Source organism: Anolis sagrei, chromosome 5, assembly GCF_037176765.1.
Source record: "Anolis sagrei isolate rAnoSag1 chromosome 5, rAnoSag1.mat, whole genome shotgun sequence".
NCBI classification, from domain to species: domain Eukaryota; kingdom Metazoa; phylum Chordata; class Lepidosauria; order Squamata; family Dactyloidae; genus Anolis; species Anolis sagrei.
The window spans coordinates 169043344-169063918 of NC_090025.1; the positions used below are offsets into that span (position 1 = coordinate 169043344).

The following is a 20575-nucleotide window of genomic DNA, read 5'->3' on the forward strand; positions in this document are numbered from 1 at the left end:
CCAAGATATGGGCATTTAGCTTTCCAGTGACTCTTAGTCCCTTGGTCAGTTGTGAAGATCTATTTTCCTACACCTCTGTTCCTCTAGGATAATATTAGAAGTTTGTGTGAAACAAAAACATTCTTTAAAAATGCATTTCTCCTCTTCCAAAAAGAACAGGGCATCTCCAGGGCATCTCTCCTGGCACAGTGTTCATTATCACATAGGGATGCACTGACTGAAAATCAAATAATATTGGTTTTCTGCTTAGTAACTGTTTTCTCCACGATCAGATTAATGAACAGCAAAGTGGGTTCCCAATATCCCTGAGGGTTTGCTTCCAGGACCACCACCCACCCCCATGGATACCAAAATCCATGGATGCTCAAGTCATATTAAAATAGTCCCTATAAAATGGTGAACAACTCAAACAAGTATCACAGAGAGCCTGAGGATCTGTGAAATGGCAGGAAGCTATAATAGGGTATGTCTACACAACAACATAGTGCTTGGTACATGACAAAATAAAGAATTGCTTTTTGGAATCTTATAGATTATCTCGATTGTATACATTGATTGTATGGATCGTTTAATGAACTACTATTGCCATATTTTATTGATTTTATTGCTCTTGTTAACTTTATACATCTGATATTAAATGTGTAATGTTGATATATTGTATTTTATGTTGTATGGCACCACTGTTTGCTTTGTGAGCTGCCCTGAGTTCCTATGGGAGATGGTGGTGAGGTATAAATAAAGATGATTATTATTATTATTTCAAACATATTTGATCAATGGGTAGTTGAAGTCATGGTTGGCGAATACATGGATACATGGATCTGGAGGATATATAACTCACATAGGAACTACCAAATTCACAGTCTGTAAGCCATTCTTGCCACTTTTGAAATAATGTATTTCACATAATAATCCATAACTAATTGTAATTACAGACCCAAATATAAATCTCAAATCTGTGAAAAATTAAAAATCTAGTCACATTGGTAGTTTATTTTTAACATTCAAATGATCATGTCTTCCCAGACACATTCAAAACTTGTCTGTTTCTGGCTTGACAAGTACTTGGGAACAATAAGAAATTGTCAGCACAAGTGACAGAGGCCTCTCACATCAAGTCGTGTTTCTGACACTTTCTCGTGAGAGAGAAAGCACAGTGGAAACCAAAACTGACCTATGCTCCTGATGTCAATGGTAACATCCACATATCCGTGTTCGGCACTGTGATACATTGCTTCCTTCAGAGCTTTCAGTCTGGCCTTGCTGTTGCGGCTGGCACATAAAGGTGCGGGAGCGCCGTCTGCCAAGTCAGTTCCCTCCGCCAGTATCTCCTCCAGGGACAGGATATCACTCTTTTCCTTCTCTGGCTGAGCAAGCAGCTTACGAAACACATTTCTGTCAATCAAAGGGCAAAAAGACAAGGGTGGGGGCAGGAGAAAGGCCACCAGGTTGGAACTGTTCGCTGCAAAGCTAATCTACAGCGAAGCAGTCATCTAGCTAATGCTAAATCTAGTTAGAATGTCTAACTAGATTCTCTATCAAACCAGCTTTCAAGCTATGCTTTTCCCCCATTTTGTGCAATATAATATCTGAAACAGAGACTCCTTCCTCTTCTTCATCAACAAGTTTACACCTTTGTGACACCATTAAATCCAATTGAGTCATCCCCTATGGATGATCTGCTAGAAATTATCAATCAAGCCCAGTGTGCATTTTCTCCCTTACCTCCCACCTACCTTATATGCTTACATCTTGCTAGCTGCGCATGTTCAGTCCTGTGGAGGATAGAATAAGCAATGTTTCGAGAGCAAAGGGCTAAAGAGTGTCTGCCTGGGAGTATTTACAGGGGGAGGAAACACCTTTCTCTTGCTAAGTGAAATGACAGATGCATTATGCCATGCAATGTAATAAAGGAAGATATATTCAATGGTAGCCAAGATGATAACCACAATCCAGTATTCTCAGGGTGAAGAGAGATCTAACATTCAATGAGATATCACAGTGGGTCTTCACTTATCATATGGATCTGGCTTAGTTTTGGCTTTGTATGAGAGAAAGATCAATATCAACAGTAGATGCACCGAACCCAAATGAGATACTCTCCAAAAGTTCATTTCTGGTAAGATCCTACCCACTCACCAGTCTATCTCTAAAGCACCACATGAATTACAAAGTTCATCCTTCATCTTCTTTATTTTTAATGGAAAAAATTATAAAATTACTTGCAAATCTTCAAGACTTGCAGTACCACTTTGGGATTGTGAGAGGTGCTAATGCTACATTACAGATGCCAGCTTTGATGACTGTGAACTTGTAAAGCCCATCTATTTAGAGCCTGGCCTTGGAAAGAGGAAGGAATGTTTGCATTGAGTACAGCGAAGCTGCATACACACTGTACATGCTGTTTATAAAATGTTGCATCACTCTTCACCCTTAGTGAAAATGAACCTATAGTAAATTCTTACTCCTTAATATAGCCGTAAGTGCTAATTTTGCTGCAGAATTTTGTGCAGAATGCATAATTTGGATTTCGAAGAGTCCGGACAGCTAGTCTGTGACAAGCCACAACAAAAGCTATAAACAGCTTCCAAAAGTGACCACACATGCTAAGCAATCCTATGATCTCCTGGAAACATGGAAACATATCTGTTAACATGAACTGGTATCAATTCAGAATGGTGTCAATTAATACAGGTGGACACGATCATGATGGAATGGAAACAGACTTCTCTCATTAGGAAGTGTGAGTGTTCTGGAAAGGAGCTGTGGCAAAGGGAAGAACCATCTAGGAGTCTATGAAGGTTTGTTTGGGGTGCAATTGCTTTTTGGGCACCCTCATATTGTCCATCCTCTGCCTCTCTAAGAGACCATCCACATGTTGCACATTTATCACTCCACAAGATCAAGCCATGGTTTGCATGTGTGAATGCATCATAACAAATCGACCACTACAAACAAAAGTCTTGTTATCACCTCACCTCAACTGCAATGTCTTTCAGGTTCACATTCAGAGGTGCTCTTAATTAAAGTTTTGTATAATAACTTAGAATTATGTCTGAAATCACACTTGGATTCACTTTCTCTGTGTCCCAAATATTCATAGATGTGCATTTGGTAACATTTCTCTCATACCTCAAACCTGATCTTCTTTCATGTGATTTATCTGTTCTCCTGTCTCTTAAATTCACACTGCTTCAGACACTGACACCTTCATGGAATTTCTTTCCTCCATCTCACCATAGCCATTTCTCCAAAATTTGACAAACTTATGATTTCATATTTACTTAGGGAGCCATGTGTCCTTCAGATTGGGCTACTTCGTGAATTTAGCCTCTTTCCTCATATTTTCCTCAAATGCCTCATGGAATTTGCCAAGCCATTCATTTGTAAATTAAAACCATGTTTGAAATATTTTTTTTCTCTCTTCAGCAACGAGCAGGACTCCATAGCCACCTGTTTCGTTGTGACTGGTTTGGAAGGAGCCCAAAAATAGAACTTGGGAAGACACACCGACAGCTGGTGTAGGAAAAAGCTAAGCAGGATGTCTGTTAGAAATACTGTTCTTTTTGTTGGATTAAATAACCTTGAAGGTGCTTTCCAACTCCACAGTTTTGTGGTACAGATGCACACATGGATCAAAGGATTGTCACAATATGTTTACTTTTACTTCTGCCAGATTTGAAGAGTTAATGCGTAGTCTTCCTCTCTCAATCATTCCATTAAGGACACAAAGGGGGCCTCCTAGATTAAACCAGGCATTCACCTCTCTTTTCCACAGAAGGGGCCAGCCAGATGTCTCTGGGAATTCACAGACAATAAGGTGTCAGAGATGCCAGGGATATAACTGGTATCTTGTGGTTCTTTTGTGACCCAGCTTTTTTTTGAATTTTGGTATTAAGAAGCCCTAGGAAGGATGGCCAATGGTCAGGAATTCTTTGAGCTGCCGTTTACAACACATGGTGGGCTTAGAGTTGAAAAATTGTGTCCTAGACAAGTTTCCCTTGGGAATTAATTACTGGTGAGTGAAGTCTTCCATGTCTGTGGGATAGTGAATCCACTCTGGGCTTTACAGTCAGAGCTTAAAGAAGCTACTGAAGATGCTGAACCCTATCACCAAAATAGGTGTAGTGCACTAGATAGTTCCTTTAGAGTCTGAAAGTCACCATCTGACACTGTACTTGACTCATAGAATCATAGAGTTGGAAGAGACCTCGTGGGCCATCCAGTCCAACTCCCTGCCCAGAAGCAGGAAAATCGCATTCAGAGCATCCCCAGCAGATGGCTATCTATTTGCTTAGACTGACTACTGGAACTCCTTGTCTGGAACAGTGCCATAGGCTTCCAATTCAGGTTATGATAAAGTGGCCCTTACCTTGTCCTGGCTCCTGGTTTGTGTTCTAATGCTAACATCAGACATGGTTCCTATCTCCCCATTGACAGAATAAAACAAAATTTCTCAGACCCCAATGTCTGATGTTCAGATACACTGCCTCTGAATATGAACATTCCTTTAAGTTATCATTGCTGAGACAACTTTTTATCCAGTATTTAACACACAGCAACATTACAGCATTTGAAAAGCACACTTAGAAATGCAGAGACTGACACCTGCAATGGAAGCACGGCTCACAGATTTTGCAATATTTCACACCATCTTGTGCACATGAATTACCGTAGCCATTTCCTTAGGGCTCTCCCAACTCTACCTGTGTCCATGTGCAGCCGCCTGGCTGAAGGAGTTCATATCACCTTGCGGCGTCATGGAAATGCCATTCCTGTACATGGTTCCAATCATGGGGTCGGCTCCTCGTTCCAAAAGGAGACTAACCAGTTCAAAATTTCCTGTAGAATAAGAAATGAGGACTTTTAAAAGACCTCTTCAAGTGGATCTTCTTAGTTAGGGAGTTATTAAACAGCTTGATCAGAAAAGCCTTACCAGCAGCTGCTGCCAGTTGCAAGGGAGTTTCCGAATAGTTTTCTTCACCATGTTCCAACGAACCTTCTACTTTGGCACCTGCATCCAGCAACAACTACAAAGGAAATTCACCATTTAAAGCTGATGATTTATACCTGTCTGCAACTTCCTGAAGATTAACTGGATGCCAAAGGAAGCTGGGCAGGTTCAAAGCCAACTGAATTCAAGGCCAATTTCCAACTGGGCTTATGACTGATTACATATTTACAACCAAGGATGTATTTTTCAGCCTGGTGTCTACTGGAGGTCACTCAGATAGTATATCATGCATCAGGAAGGGAGCAGGTTTGTGAGCAGGGGCAGCCACATTGTAAAATCGCAAGTATCAAGGGAAGGAAAATACTGGATGAAATGTGATGTCCCGTTCATGCATTTGCTTGTCCGGCATTTTGTTCCTTGATTCCTTGCTTTCTCTTGATTCCTTAAAATGCACTGTGGATAAGGAAAACTCTGGAGTAGTGGACCTATACGCCCTTGTCTTGATACCAATTTAGCAATGTTGGGCCTCAGAAATAGCAGTGGACCTACTGCATTTAACTCGCATTCCGATTTTAACCACCACCCCTAACATTACGCAGGAAGAGGCTCAGTCCTAAGAAAGTTCCCAGAACTGATATGATATCTCTCAACTTCCCATTAATCCAAGAGTGGGCAACTGTGAAAGACTGAGGGCCAAATTAGCTTCCAGGAGACCTTGTAGGGCCACATCTGTTGCTGAAAAATATTTCTTTTGGGGGAAGAGCAAAACCCCTCTGCAATACAAAAAGACATTTGGGACATTTTGAAAAATTCTTTTGAAGAAATTGAAAAAAAAAAAGAAAAGCTTTGGCACCTTGAGGGAGGTTTAGGAGTATCCATATATGTAGACTTGCCTATTTATCCCATAGAGATAATTTTAGGGCATTTAAAAACTTTTTTAAAAAAACTCCCTGGGGGCCCTGAAGCTCTAAAAACCACCCTGGTTATTTATTTATTTATTTATTTATTTATTTATTTATTTACAGTTCTTATATTCCGCCCTTCTCACCCCGCAGGGGACTCAGGGCGGATTACAGTAAACACATATATGGCAAACATTCAATGCCAGTTTGACAAACAACATTTAACAGACAAAGGCTATTTAACTTTTTTTTCTGGCCGTCAGGGGAGCTGCTGCTTTTCATCGTCCATCAACGACACCGATGAAGTTCTTCCGCATTCCACATTCCCCGGAGTCTTCTTTCTTTATGGCCTCATAAATTAGTTAAATTTTGCCTCCCACACAAGGTGGTCCCTTTTTTTCCTACTTGACAGATGCAACTGTCTTTCGGGTTGCAAAGGTCGACAACGGGCCACACAATGGCTGGACACCCACTCCAGCCCGGGCTGGCTTCGAACTCATGACCTTTTGGTCAGAGTGATCTTAATGCAGCTGACACTCAGCCAGCTGCACCACAATCCCGGTGTTACATGTACTTTGTCCATCCCTGAATTAACCAAAAGCTTTTCTGTAGTGACCAGCTTGATGTCTGCTTCAGTCACCATCCTAGTGGCTCTGAAGATTCCTTCTAGACTCAATGCTTCCATGGATACCCAAGCACTGGGATGAGCATTTTGGGAGTTTTTGAAAGTTCTATCACATGTATATTTTGCAATTATTTCCACTTAGCTTTCATGTAAAGAAGATATATATTGTCAAAGGCTTTCATGGCTGGAAACTGGGTTGCTGTGAGTTTTCCAGGCTGCATGGCCATATTCCAGAAGCATTCTCACTTGACCCTTTCCCCCCATCTATGGCAGGCATCTTGAGAGGTTATGAGGTATACCTCACAACCTCTGAGGATGCCTGCCATAGAGGGGGGTGAAACATCAGGAGAGACTACTTCTGGAACATGGCCATACAGCCCAGAAAGCTCACAGAAACCCAAGATATATATTATTGGCATTAAAATGTGCATTTGGAGATATTAGATGGTAAATTATTTCTGAGACCTATGAGAGAAAAGGGCGTGTTAACTATATTCTAATGCCGACTTGGAAGTTATTTAAAAATTGGCATTCTTCATGATCCTAATAGTTGTCATGGGCAAACATCAATGAAAGGCACCATTAACATATAACCTAAACATGTGCAATAACCAGAAAAATGCTTCACTTTGAAGCATACCAGAAATCCACACTTGTGGGAAATGCAACTTCTGCAGAAAAGCAAAGGCTAACTTCTGCTTGATTTTTGACCTTTTTTGGCACTCCTTCTTCCAAAGTTTATTGCAGAAAAACCTGGTCACTGAAATGGGTGTAGATCAAAGGGCAAAAGTCAGAGGAAAGAGCGATGCATCTGCCTTTCATGAGATCTTGGGAGAGCCACGCTACCATCGCTCTTTCTGCTGAACTCCCTCCCCCCCACCCCAATGCCCTCTAGGAAATGTGGAGGCATTTTCACCATTTTGTTTGTTATTACAGAGCCTTATCAGGAATAGGGGCACTTTTTAATAAAAGAAATGGCCCAGAAGTCACTCTGTTTGCTTCCTAAAATAAAGCCCCCAAACATGTCTTCCAGCTCACAAAGGATTAAGTTTTAGAAAACATTTTTGATTCTTGTGTGCCACAAAATGGTCTTGAGGATCACATCTAAAGGCAATTTGCAGGAAATACATCTTGGCTTTATTCAAAAGGACTTTTGGGAGGAAAACAAAATTGATGTCAAAAAATAAAAAGAGATAAGAATGGAAGATTTCGAAGAATTTCCACCCAACCCTCGCTATATTTAAAACAAATGTAGCCATAAAAACATCTACTGATGTAGGTTACTTGCCCACCTTTCCTATGCAAGATGGCAGTAGGTCATGGGTGCCTCCAAACTACAAGTGGCTCACGGACCAAGTAGAAGGATGTTCCCCCACCATGTTGAGCCATGTTCCCTTCTACTCAGTCCACAAGCACAACTGCTCCAACTTCTTAAGCAGGGATTGGCCCTAAATAGACTAAGATCTGTTTCATTAAAGAAGATTCCAAGAACTAGACCTGTGTGTAAACAATCCCTTTCAAAATGTAACTGTACAATATTTAAGATCACAAAATCCTTCTGAAACAAATAATTAAAAAATCCAGATAGAGATATTAGAGCACATATGTTAAACACATGGCCTATGGGCTGGATCCAGCCTGCCCTGACATTTATCCTATGTGGCTAATGAGGCTTTTAATGCCAAGACAACATACACTTATACAGTCTTACAATTGCAAATGGCTCTTTGAAGGCAACTATAAGACTGATGTGATCTTTGGTGAAAATGAGTTTGGCAACCCCGTATTAGAGGGAAAAGAAGCAGAAGCCCATATTGTTATGTTGGACAGGGGAGCAAGTCAAGAGACCAGGCCATCCTCCACCCACCATGTCATGCCACATTTGGGACCATTTCTCTATTTGCCACTTTCTATTCAATAAAAACTTGACAATCTACAATATTAAAAGAAGGAATGGAGAAATGTAAGTGGAGACTGGCCACACTGGCACAAATAATCTGAGAGCTCAGCGTGGTGAATGCAATTGGCTTAAAGCTGATAGTGTAGTGTTGTGTGTGAATGTTGTCACCTCTCTCTAGGGGTGCTTTAATTTATAGGTTTCTGTGATCCACAAAACAAAATGCATTGTGTAACTATTTTTGAAATCCCTTGCTAGAGGTTATTTATTAACTTTAAAATTAGGTGGAGAAAAAGAAAAGAAAAACACAGGAGGACTGTGTTGTTATTATGTATGGTGACTCTTATTATGGGGTTGTTTTGGGAAAGATTTATCCAGAGGTTTGCCACTGCCATCCTATAAGAATGTGAATATGTGACATTAAAAAATTAGGGAAATTATTAATGAGGCTCACTGTAATTTATTTATCTGTTTTTTATATGTATTGTGTGTTATTTGTTTCCTGTGGTTTATGATGTTTTGTTGAATTTTTAATGCTGTTTTAGCTATGTAGACCACTTTGACTCCCACCCATGGGAGAAAAGTGGGAGAAAAACAAACAAACAAATAAATAAATAATAGCTTGCTAACATCATGCAAGAAATGATAAAATTCTATAAATGAAACTGGAGAATTTCACAATAAAATGGGTTTTCTAGGAGTAGCAAGGAGCACTGGAAATATATATCATTGCTTTGCTTATCTGCCACTTGATAAACCTCAATGTTCTGGAAAATTCAACCAGGTCAATTGGGTTGACTACAATCATTTTTGCAGTTTTAATGTTTTCCACATGTGTTTCATGTTTTTCCACAAAGATTTTTTTTTAAAAAAAAAAATCCCTGCAGAAAAAGGGTGTTGTGCACAGAACCTCTTTGAGTCCCCCCAGGGGTGAGAAAGGCAGTATATAAATACCGTAAATAAATAAAACAAAGAATTTGAACAAAATATTAAGTTTTGTACAAAATATTAAGGTTTTTACATAATTTTATGTGCAGACTGTTCGATATATTGAGGCATTCTTTTTGTCACTGAAGACAAAAACATATTTGAGTATTTGACAAGCTTATGGGGCAGTGTGTGCTTGAAATTAATCCTCTGGGGATTTAGTAAGAGTGAGAGTGAGAGTGGCAATACTTAGTTCTGAGAAAGTCGGGATGCATTGCACTGATATGATAGCTAGTAGGCTGAGCAGTGTACCATTAGCCATATCAGTTGCATAAACAGCTTGGAGAGTAGAAAATGATGAACAACATGAGGGATATGGTAATTGGATGTACTGTATGAGCACATCCATTCACCAGCAACTAACATCATGCAGTCATGCCTGAACTGGGATAACAATGCAACAACTGCCTTTCTAAATCACAGCTAAGAGAGAGAGATCAATTAGATGCCCTTTGAAAGATAACAAGTGGGACCTAGTAATCAGGAGTGGAGTGCTTCTTAATGTAAAAGCCTCAGATTTGAGTTATCATTGGAAGGTCAATAAGCTGTTAATCTGCTTTATCGTTTTCAAAGCCATCTAAATTTGTGATCATAACACCATCACAAAGTCATTAATCTCACTTGTTAATTAAGAATTGCATGAAATGTTTTCTCTTCTTTTTGTTTATTTTGAAGCTTTGGTGAATCACATGTAAAGAAAAATGTTTGGAGAGAAAAATATCTCTTGAGTCCTTCACTGAACCCAGCTTCAATCTTGCCTGTTTTTCAGGTTGAGCCTTCCATATTCAAAATATTTGGGACCAGAGGGCTTTAAAAAATCTCTCTCTTTTTTGGAAAACTTGTATTTGCATATAAATAGTGAATGAGGCAAAGGAGGAAGGACGGCTAGTTACACATCCAGGCCCTGATGGGTTTTTCTCAAGGAGCTGTTGCTCCACTGCAGTTAGAATTTTGATGTGGGAAAAGGAAGGTGGAGGTCCATGAGTTCTGCTGCAAAAACTACACAAATCATATCTGAAAAGGAGGTGTCAAGGAAGAGAAGAGTCCAAACTCAGGGAATGTTGCAAAGCTCAAGCTGCTCAGCCAATCCATGCTCTGCTTGGCCCCCTCTCTATTCTGTCACTGGTCAGAGCAGAAGGAAAATCTGCAGCAGCCAGATGCATTTGGGCCTTTTCCCTCCCCACAGCTCTCTGCTTTTTACAGGGCATCTGTGTATATCTGACAGTAGAACCCAGTCTTCCCCCACTTCCCTTTCCCTCACCAAATTTCCAACTGTGGGGAAGCAATAACTCCTTGAGGAAAACTCAAGTCTGAGCTGAATGTGTGACTAGCCCCTTTTCTTCAAAAGCAGAAATTGGGAGAGGAAGCCAAAAGTTTCAGTTTTTAGAGGCTTTTGGATTTTTGAAAAAAGGAAACTCAGCCTGTAAAAGAAAGCATTGGGTCCAGTTGTGAGTGATAGAGATCTTACATTGTTTTCACTGATACAAGAAAGAATAATACATAAACAGATACATAGGACACATGGCTGAGCAGTAACAAAAGGAGCTGATGGCTACAACCTTTTTTTAGGATGACTCTGTTTTAGTTTTATATTGGCTTATGGCACAATCCTATGCATTTTTACTCAGAAGTAAGTATTACTGCACAAAACAGGAATTACTCCACAGTAAATATGTTTAGGATACCAGTAGTACCTATAGTTATATATAATAGTTTATTATATATATAAAAGTATATCCAGACACATCTAAAGCAAACAAAGAAGAAGCAAGAGGAACCATTATGAGAATGGTGGCCAAGTATGGGATGAGTGCCAATACAAACCTAAAAGTGAGAAATTAAACATGAGATGGAGCAAAGGGAAATACAGCAATACCTGGACTACAGGAATATGTCCATGCAATACAGCAAATGTCAGAGCAGTCCAATGGCGGGTCTCGGGGTGGACGGATGGATATTTATGAGGAGTACTGACAACCTATAAACAGATAAAGCAGTTTTCTTTTATAAATGACTGGAGAAAAACTGTATCTAATCAAAACAACTCGCCAGAATGCTGGACACACTCCAGTATATATAAGAAGGCAAGAAAGCATGCAAAAGGCATTCAAGAAACAACATCCAATTAAAATTTTATAGCAGGAACACACACTTTCCTGAACATTCTTCTATGCCTTTAATTGAAAGACACAATTATAGCTGTTGCAACTGATTACAGACTGCTGAGATATAACAGTTGTAACTGTCACATTTCATTAGTAGGGTTACTAGGTGAAAAACTGAACAGAGATCCTGTACCTTTAACAATTGCCTGAAATACAATTTCAGCAGGTGTAGTTTGACATTCTCTTAAAGGTACAGAACTGCTAGCCTATTTCCTCCCTGGAAGCTCTATTGATTGGTTGTGGTTAAGAGGTGAGCAACCAATTGTCTAGAGTAGCAATAATGAATTGTCTTCCCCCCAATCACAGCCCTTCTGGGTTTCTGGATGAGAAGATTAGAAATGGGGAACAATCTTCTCAAAGGACAATTTGAACACTGTATTGTCGAAGGCTTTCATGGCCAATATCACTGGGTTGTTGTAGGTTTTTCAGGCTATATGGCCATGTTCTAGAAGCATTATCTCTTGACATTTTGCCTGCATCTATGGCAGGCATCCTCAGAGGTTGTGAGGTCACAACCTCACGTCAGGAGATAATGCTTTTAGAACACTGCCATATAGCCCGAAAAATTTACAACAACCCAATTTGGACACTACTTTCTACCTACATTGGTAAACAGCTAAAGTAGAGCACTTTCAGTGCAGATATAGCAAAAAGGGGGGGGGGGAGGGGAGAAAGGATTCAGTAGACTGGACCAACATCCTCAATGAACTAATTATTGCTAATTAGTGATAAATGATACAGTTTGGCATTATGGGAAAGATTCTCGGTAATTCTATGTCTTGGCACCCCCCCCCCCCTTCATTACATGGTTGCAAGGAGATTGAATGCTCCAGTTTCCATTCCAGGTTAATTGCATCTCAGTGTGACTTCTAATCCTTAATCCTTGGTTAATTTTTATTGGTTAGTTATATAGTAGTATAAAACCCAGTTTAAAGTGAACATAAACGCAAATCTGTATTAAAATTAACCAGTTTGCAAGGTGTGACTGGTACACTAAACTGTAGTTAATATAAAATGGGAAAAAAGCAATAGGGGACTCCAATTTGTGTGCATGGGCCAGTGATCCTACAGTGTTTTCTCTAGAGTGTTAATACTAAACTATGGCTCCATATTGGCTTCAATTGCACTTTCATCTCTTGGGACCTTGGGTGGCTATATTCCCCAGCTGAAGCCCTGGTTTTCCACTTTTAACCACCAAGAAGCTGACCTTTCCATCTTGGGGGCCAAGGAAGGCATTTTAATATCTTTTTGGGTCTTTCTTTGAGTGTTTCAGGGTCTCTTTTCAACGAGAATAGTTCTCTAATTTCTATTTTCTTTCTATTTGTAAAAATGTCATTCTCTGGTTTGAAAATATAGCAAAAATTTCCAACAAGTTATTTTTGTATAATTTTTGGTGGTAGCCTCACAAACAACTTTGAAAGTTACATATGGCTTACAGGCCACAATTTCTCCACCCTGGTTTACTGTGAGGTCGTATTTAAATACTATTAGATAGGCCCATATTGGCACCAGATGGTTTTAACTGACTTCAACAGATCTGAGCTAAGCAGGCACATGCTGACTAGTCCCTGCCAATAGCTCTCTGTTTCATTCACAATTCGACAGGAAAGAGATCCAAACACGATTTTAAATTAGTTGAGTTCTCAAAATATTCTTGCGCCTTTGTCCATCCCTGAAAAAAATAGTTGATGGCCCTAAACTAACTGCAAGCAGCAGGATTTGAGGATTCTTCAGAGAAGCTGTAATTGATTGTTCTGAGTGTATGAGAGCAGTTGCTACTGCAATCATGCATTTGCTTCACATAACAAAGGATGTCCATGAAACTCAACATGAGCTCTGAGCACTCCATCTAAGGCTGCTTTGTATTGTATCAAGGTAAGCAAGGAAATTGAAAGGGCAGCAAACTATGCAGGAGCGATGTATTTACAATTCTTATGCTTACTCAGTGTGAAAGCAAGTGGAATGCCCATCTCTTGTGATTGAGAGCAAAACAATTTCAGGATTGTAACTGTATTTTGGCCATTCCAGACACAGCAATTACATCTTTTAAAAAACGGGTGTGCTGAAGTTTGAACTGACTATTGGATACATCTCACACGCTGTGTCATTGCACAACCATTACAGTGGCACATTGGTATGGAAGAGGAAAAGACAACATGTCTCTCCAATAAGAATTCTGCCCCCTCAATTGAATTTCTGCTTAAATCCCCACAGTTTCATCATTACAATAACTTAAAACTTCAATTGAACATTTTGAAATACTACTGTTTAGGCCTCCAAATATTTGAGATAGGTAAAATTACTAAGGGAATGTGAACACAGGAAATTTAATAATTCTTGGTGTAGATGATTCATAGAATCCTCGATTTATAGAGATGGTATCGTGGGTCATCAAGTTCAACCTCCAACTCAGAGCAAAATGTCCAAGTAAGACATCCTCAAAAGGACCCATCCACCCTCTTTTTTCTCCCAAGGAGAAAAACCAATCTTCCTTTGCTTCATTGCCAAACTGCTCTTACAATCCAACAATTCCTTCTAAGGTTCCATAGAAATCTACCCTCCTGTAACTTAAAACCATGAGATATGGCACTAGCCTTTGGGCAACAGAGAAATGGTCTGCCTTCTCCTCACTGTGATGCTCCTCAAAGTACCTAACGAGTGCAATCAGGCTTTTCCTCACCAAGCTGAACAAGCCTAGCTCCTTCAACCTTTGCTCATATATTCTCCATATATTTTATCATTCTTGCTGCCCTTCTCTAAACCTGCCACAACCTGTCTATAGCCTTCTTAAAATGACACACTGAGAACTGGTTACAATATTCCAGATTAGGTCTGACCAGTGCTGACAATAGCACAGTGGTTCCCTCAACTTGGAAACAATGCTCCTGATAATCAAGGCTAAACTTTCACTTCTCTTCTTTGCGGCAACAATTCAATTTATGATCAGCTGTAATCCCAAGGTCTTTTCACATTGCTTTCCACAATGCTAGAAATTTGGCACTGAAGAAAATGGCATGAGGATGACAGAATTCTCAATGGGAAGCATGCCTTCATTTTGACTCTGCTGTAGCTACACTCCTGGTGCCACGTGGCTCTTAGTTGATTTAGCTAAAACAAATTAGTATATATTTATTTGTTTGAAAAGCAAGAACCGAAAAGGGCCAAGATAGATGTGTAATTAACTCTCCCCCCCTCTCTCTCTCTCTCTGTGTGTGTGTGTGTGAGAGAGAGAGAGAGAGCACTTAGAATACATATTAAAATTAGAGAATTAGAAAAATCAAGGATGAGACACATAAAGAGGAAGGGCACTAATCTCCTTGGATTAATAAATAATTGGGAAAGGGAAGTTTCACTAGGCATGGGATGTGAGGAACAAACTTACATCCCTAGCAGGTCTGCCCCAAAGAAAAATGAAGGCTAAACTTTATGTTGTATTTAGCATGCCATTTAAAAGAATACCAGGGGGCACCTAAATCTTCCCACATCCCCACCATTCCTCATAATATTGTATAGGAAAGCTATACAGCAGCCATTTCATTCCCTTGTATTGATCTCATTATGTACCTATATATAGATACAAGTATTCCAAAATCTGAATTACAAAAGCATTCTGATCCCAAATATTTCAAATAAGGGATACTCAATCTGTAATTCCTGTTAAATAAAACCCGATTTAACTGTGCAAATGAAGTCAAACACTGGCTTGTTGTTTGGCACTTCAAAAGTATTTATCTCTTTTAATTCAGGTATATAATTTTGTTCTGCTTTACTTTTTAAGCTACAACCTACTTTTTCACAATAAGATGCAATTAAAATCTTGAAGCAAAACTCATAATCAGTCGAGAAGTCTTGTTACATTAGTTTTAGCCCCTTTCCCACTTTTATTGTGTCATCTTTATATACCATAGTTTCTCAAACTGTACTCCTCTAGATGTTTTGGACTTCAGCTCCCACAATTCCTAACAACTGGTAAGTTGGCTGGGATTTCTGGGAGCTGAAGTCCAAAACACCTGGAGGAAGAAAGTTTGAGAAACACTGTTATATACTGTCAATGCCAAACACACATATACTGGCTGGCTGCTCTGCTGAAACTGATGGAGATATTAGTGCCTACTCAGAAGCAACTGCTAATGCTTTCAATGGGGCATTTCCCCAACAAAGGTCTACAGAAGCCTCCTCAAGCCCTATGCCCAGTAGAAGTGTTGGACTATAGTTCCCATCATCCCCACACAACCAGATATGGTGTATTGGGACCTTGGAGAACCAACACAATGCCATGATTTTCAGGCTTTCATGACAGATTTTTTTTGGGTCAAATATAGATAGATAGATAGATAGATAGATAGATAGATAGATAGATATGTGTGTGAATGAATGAAAGAGACAAAAAAAAAATCAGTCATGGGAACTTGAAAATCATGGTATTGTGCTGGTTCTCCAAGGTCCATAAACACCATATCAGGTTGTGTGGGGGTGATGGAAATTATAGTCCAAAGCTTCTACTGGGCAGAGAGGGGGGGAGAGAGGGAGAGATCCCATAATCTCACAGCCTCACAACTGGATATTTTGGAATATATTAGGCTTTTAAAGATGCACATAATTCCTTTTCACCAAGACCATTCCAGGGCTTGTGATGTCCCCAAATGGCCATATGGAGGTGAGGGTGCAGTCCTATACTTATTCCTCCATGTTACATCTGTAATGTTTGAAGTCATAAAGAATTGTCTTGATTTTATACACCTTTACCTATATTGCTAACATTTGCAGTAAGTTACACATATAAACATAACACCAACAAGTTTAAACAAAGGGAATGGAACACAAATTAGCAGGCTCAGAAACTTAATATATTTATGTTCTCAAAAAACTGTAACAAATGATTATTGATAGCTACAATATGATAATGTGTAGAAGTTGATAGTTTAAGCTTGTTTGATGAATAAACTATATATATGTTTTGCTGTAGAGAGGAAAAACAAATTTGATCAAGTTTATCTTTCATCTGTGAGTCGTGTAGCATTTGCATGTTTTCTTTAAAAAATGTATCACATTCCTATGCATATTTGCCACCCAAGTATACATCACTGTTTTTGATAGGGTTTACTCCCCTGAAAGTATAAATAGGATGACAGCCATGCAGTGCTATTCTATCAAAAGTAAATCCCACTGTGTAGTGCAAACTGTTGAGATCATACTTATACCACTACCAGCCCTAAATACCAAAGAACTTTTAATAAAAGTCATAACTAGTGCCATCCCTTGCTATTTGAGTTGCAAGATCCCATTCATCCTGACAATTCCATGTGCAAAAAATGACTAGCAGCTGAATGTTAGATCAACACTCATAGAGGACAATGTTCACTACCACACTGAGGACAGTAGGCTAATTCTGAAGGACAAGCCAAGCCAAGGAGGAGACAAAACTCTGTCCAACATTGGGAGTATTTGGTGGCAGGAGTTCAGAAGTAACGTCATTTTCATGCATTAACATCCTTAACACTGGATCTCAGCAATGTCCATACCTTAATCATGGTGGCGTAAAATGCATGCAATAACAAGAAGAGCCTCACCTCGGCGTTTAGGTCTGCTCCAGCATCCAGCAACATCTGGACCATTGCTTCATCTCCCCTCACACAAGCGTACATCAGTGGAGTCATACCCTGTGTAAATACATATTGAAGAGTTTGTTCAAAGAATGTTACTTTGACTATATCCTTTCAGCAGAAACATATCAGCAGAAATATATATGTAATGCATATATGCATAAAAAAAAATCCCTTCTAACCCAAATCCCACTCACATTTAGGTAGAAGTACATCCTGCTAGAATCACAGACCTGGAAGAGTCTATGAATAAGACAACAAAATAAACATATTTTGGATGACAGCTTGAAAATGTTACTTTTTTTGGAATATAATTCCCAGAACTTCCCAAGTGACATGGGATCTGTGACTTATAACACAAGGTTATTAAATATATATATAGTTTATAGTTTATATATATATATATACACACACACACATACACATTCCGCCTTTCTCCAGTGCCAAGCCCAGAATAGCTTATAATGCAGATTAAAAACAAACATAGCTAAACGTAAAATCAAAGAGCATTAAATTGATAAAAGTTTAAAAGGATTTAAAATATAATAAATGAATTTCAAAAGGACAGCACCAAATTGGTGGAATGATATAAGGAAAATCCACAAAGCAAATAAATCAAACCATACATGCATAAGTCCATATCAAATAATCCCATTACACCACAGTGGGGAACTGTGTGGGTGGAAGAGTGTGCACCTATGTCTTCTACCATTGAAACTAGATCTTTAGGCCAAACAAACAGTTAGACAAGGATATTATCTTTATCAAAATACATGCAGATAAAAGAAGCTCTCCACATTTGCTGGGGCTAGGAATAAAGAACTCTCATGAAAGTGGGAAACCTCCAAAGATACCACTTATTTTTATTTGAGAGAACATCTCTTTAGTTCCTTCAATGCAATGGTTCTTAACCTGTGGGCTGCGGATCACCAGTGGGCTGTGAGGACCAAAATGTGGTCCGCGAGCCTCCTTCGTCTTAATTTAATTTAATTTGGCTCCTTTTGCACTGCCTGCCACTCCTTCCCTCTCGCTGACCAGCCCTGCCCCCTTGGATAGACCACATCAGCTGTAGATTATTAAATATGGTTTTCTGTGGGCGAATAGATGATGACTACCGGATAGAGCATGTTTTGTATCAGAAACTAGAGCTGATGTGGTCTGTCCAATGCAATTTTCTAAATCAGCACCCCAAAGAATCAACAAAATCTAAAGTTGACCAAAAACTGATTTACAACCCTTTTGGTATTAATGTTGGACAGTGGTCCCAGGTCAAATGGTCCCTAGTCAAAGTGGTCCATGGTAAAGTGGTCCCTGGCTTTAAAAAAAAAAAGGTTGGGAACCACTGCTTTAATGCAACTGTATGGTCAACTTTAATGGACGTTTATCATAGAACTGCACTGGAAGATTGAATTATTCCTAGAGATATTCTTCAAATTTGTGAATAGTCAAATCTGCAAAAGTTAAACTTGCAAACGTGGAGGGCAAACTCTGTATGTTTTAAGATCATCTTACAAAAACCTTTGTTAAGATTTTTTAAAATGAAAGTTGCCCTTTGTTCCCCTAGATGAGTTTAATTCCCACAGATTTATGCTATTATTACTTTCTTGGGGTGGGGTGGGGGGGACTACAACCCAAGATCTGAATACTGTTCTTTATTAAGTGAAAATGTTCCTCTAGCATTTTAATGAGCTTCTTCTTGACAGGTTAGGTTCAGGCACTTTTAGACTCATTGCCAATACTGGTAACATTTGGAGAAGTTGGCACATTTATGTGTTCGTTCATGGTACATAGTGATTTAATTTTAAATGAAATGCCAGACAGCAATGTTGAGAGTTGCTAGCTCTAGGGAAATGCTACCCTGTTTGAAGGAAAACTAGATTAGCTGACCCTTCGCTACAAAGTCTCCTGGCTGCAAATTTATATTAATCTGAAATACCCACTGCAACTGATCAACAGATCCCTTGTGATTAGCGTTACTTTGACAATGGTATTAGTCACAGATGCAGTCAGGAAAGGATGGTTAAGTACACTTACAGCACAAGAGTCATGGCTATAAGAGGGAGGAGGGAAAAAGCAATCTCATTCATTCGAAAACTGCCATAGGCATACCTTCTAAGATTGGATCTATGCTATCCTATATCCCAGGATCGGATTCCAGATTATTTACTTATCAGATAATCTAGCAGTGTAGACTCATATAATCCTGTTCAAAGCAGATAGTCTAGGATCAAATCCTGGGATATAGCATGTTGTAGATCCAACCTAACTGTCCTAATTTGGCAGGAGGAATTTCAATTAATTTTTGGTCACCCCACTTTTTTCAGCCATCTGTAAAATGTCCCATTTTCTCTTTCTTTCTCCCACTTCCCTGCTTTGTCCTCAAGCTTACTTCAATAGCAGTATATTGAAGCCAAACTTCATAGGTAGTTTGTATTCAGCAGGGAAGACAGAGAAGGAAGTGGGAATCTTCCCAGATGGCTTGAACAAAAGTGAACTGCTACAGCCTCTCTTAGGTTTCCCACTCTTCCTCATTACTAACTTTGATAGGATGTGATTAAAGGTGTCCCAGTGTGGGGTAAGCAGAAACAGAATGAAAATAATATGTGATGATGGTGAAGTGGAAGCTCTTGATTTCCCTCCAATTTGAGAGGGAATTAAGCTCTTACCTCCAAGAGTACTCTAGCTTCTACAATCTGGCAACCACATATTTTCTGAACTATAGCTCCCATCTTTCATTTACTGGCCACTGGGACTGATGGTAGCTGTAGTCCAAAACATCTGGCTGAGAAGAGCTGGAATGATATATAAATGTGTGTGTATATATGTATAAGTATGTGTGTGTGTGAGGTCCAGCAGTTCAAAGTGACTAATAGCAGAAAAATTAATCAAATAAAAACTTGATAGCAGTGAGGTGCTCTTTATTTTGTTGCAGTTGTTAAATGATAATTTCCAATTGCCACATTTTAAATTTATAACAAGTTTTGGATTTGTGTACCTGTTCACTCATGCTGTTAATTCCATCAGGGCCCAGTAAAGAGATAGCCTGTTTGACCAGATCGGTACGGCCGCAGGTCAGCATTCGGAAACCCAGATCCTGCTTGAACTTTGCTTCTGTAGCCACTGCGTCCAGTTTCCGAGAAGCACAGAAGCAGTCATCGATTCTGCAAATTCAAAAATTTCCAGTGCTTATTTCAACATAGACACATTTTGCTGGTGAATGACATCTAGCACCATTGCTACAAACAACCTGTATTAAAATCTGTCAAGGAGGATTTAGAAACAAAAGCCATCTTTATGACAATAGCTATTCCTAACAGGTCCTTCTCTGCCAGTTTATTGTTTCCCTGATAAAGGCTGTGTTCCATCAGAAGCAAAGAGAGTTTCCCAGCATAGAGATGCAGCTGTAGTAGATCTGCACCTGATGGATATTGCCTTTTGTGGC

General features: G+C 39.3%; 1 protein-coding gene across 2 annotated transcripts in view; it reads right to left on the bottom strand.

Moving 5' to 3' along the window:
- ABTB3 (ankyrin repeat and BTB domain containing 3) overlaps nt 1–20575 on the bottom strand; it is a 299555-nt gene that overhangs the window by 20043 nt on the left and 258937 nt on the right. Inside the window, exons 5-10 of one of the 2 annotated variants that reach the window (XM_067469220.1) lie at nt 20129–20294; nt 17101–17190; nt 11242–11343; nt 4937–5030; nt 4707–4842; nt 1175–1395 (exon numbers count right to left, since the gene is read on the bottom strand). In XM_067469220.1, the coding sequence (XP_067325321.1) occupies nt 1175–1395; nt 4707–4842; nt 4937–5030; nt 11242–11343; nt 17101–17190; nt 20129–20294 (809 nt within the window). The remainder of the gene's footprint in view (nt 1–1174; nt 1396–4706; nt 4843–4936; nt 5031–11241; nt 11344–17100; nt 17191–20128; nt 20295–20575) is intronic. The other variant, XM_067469221.1, reaches the window with a different exon arrangement.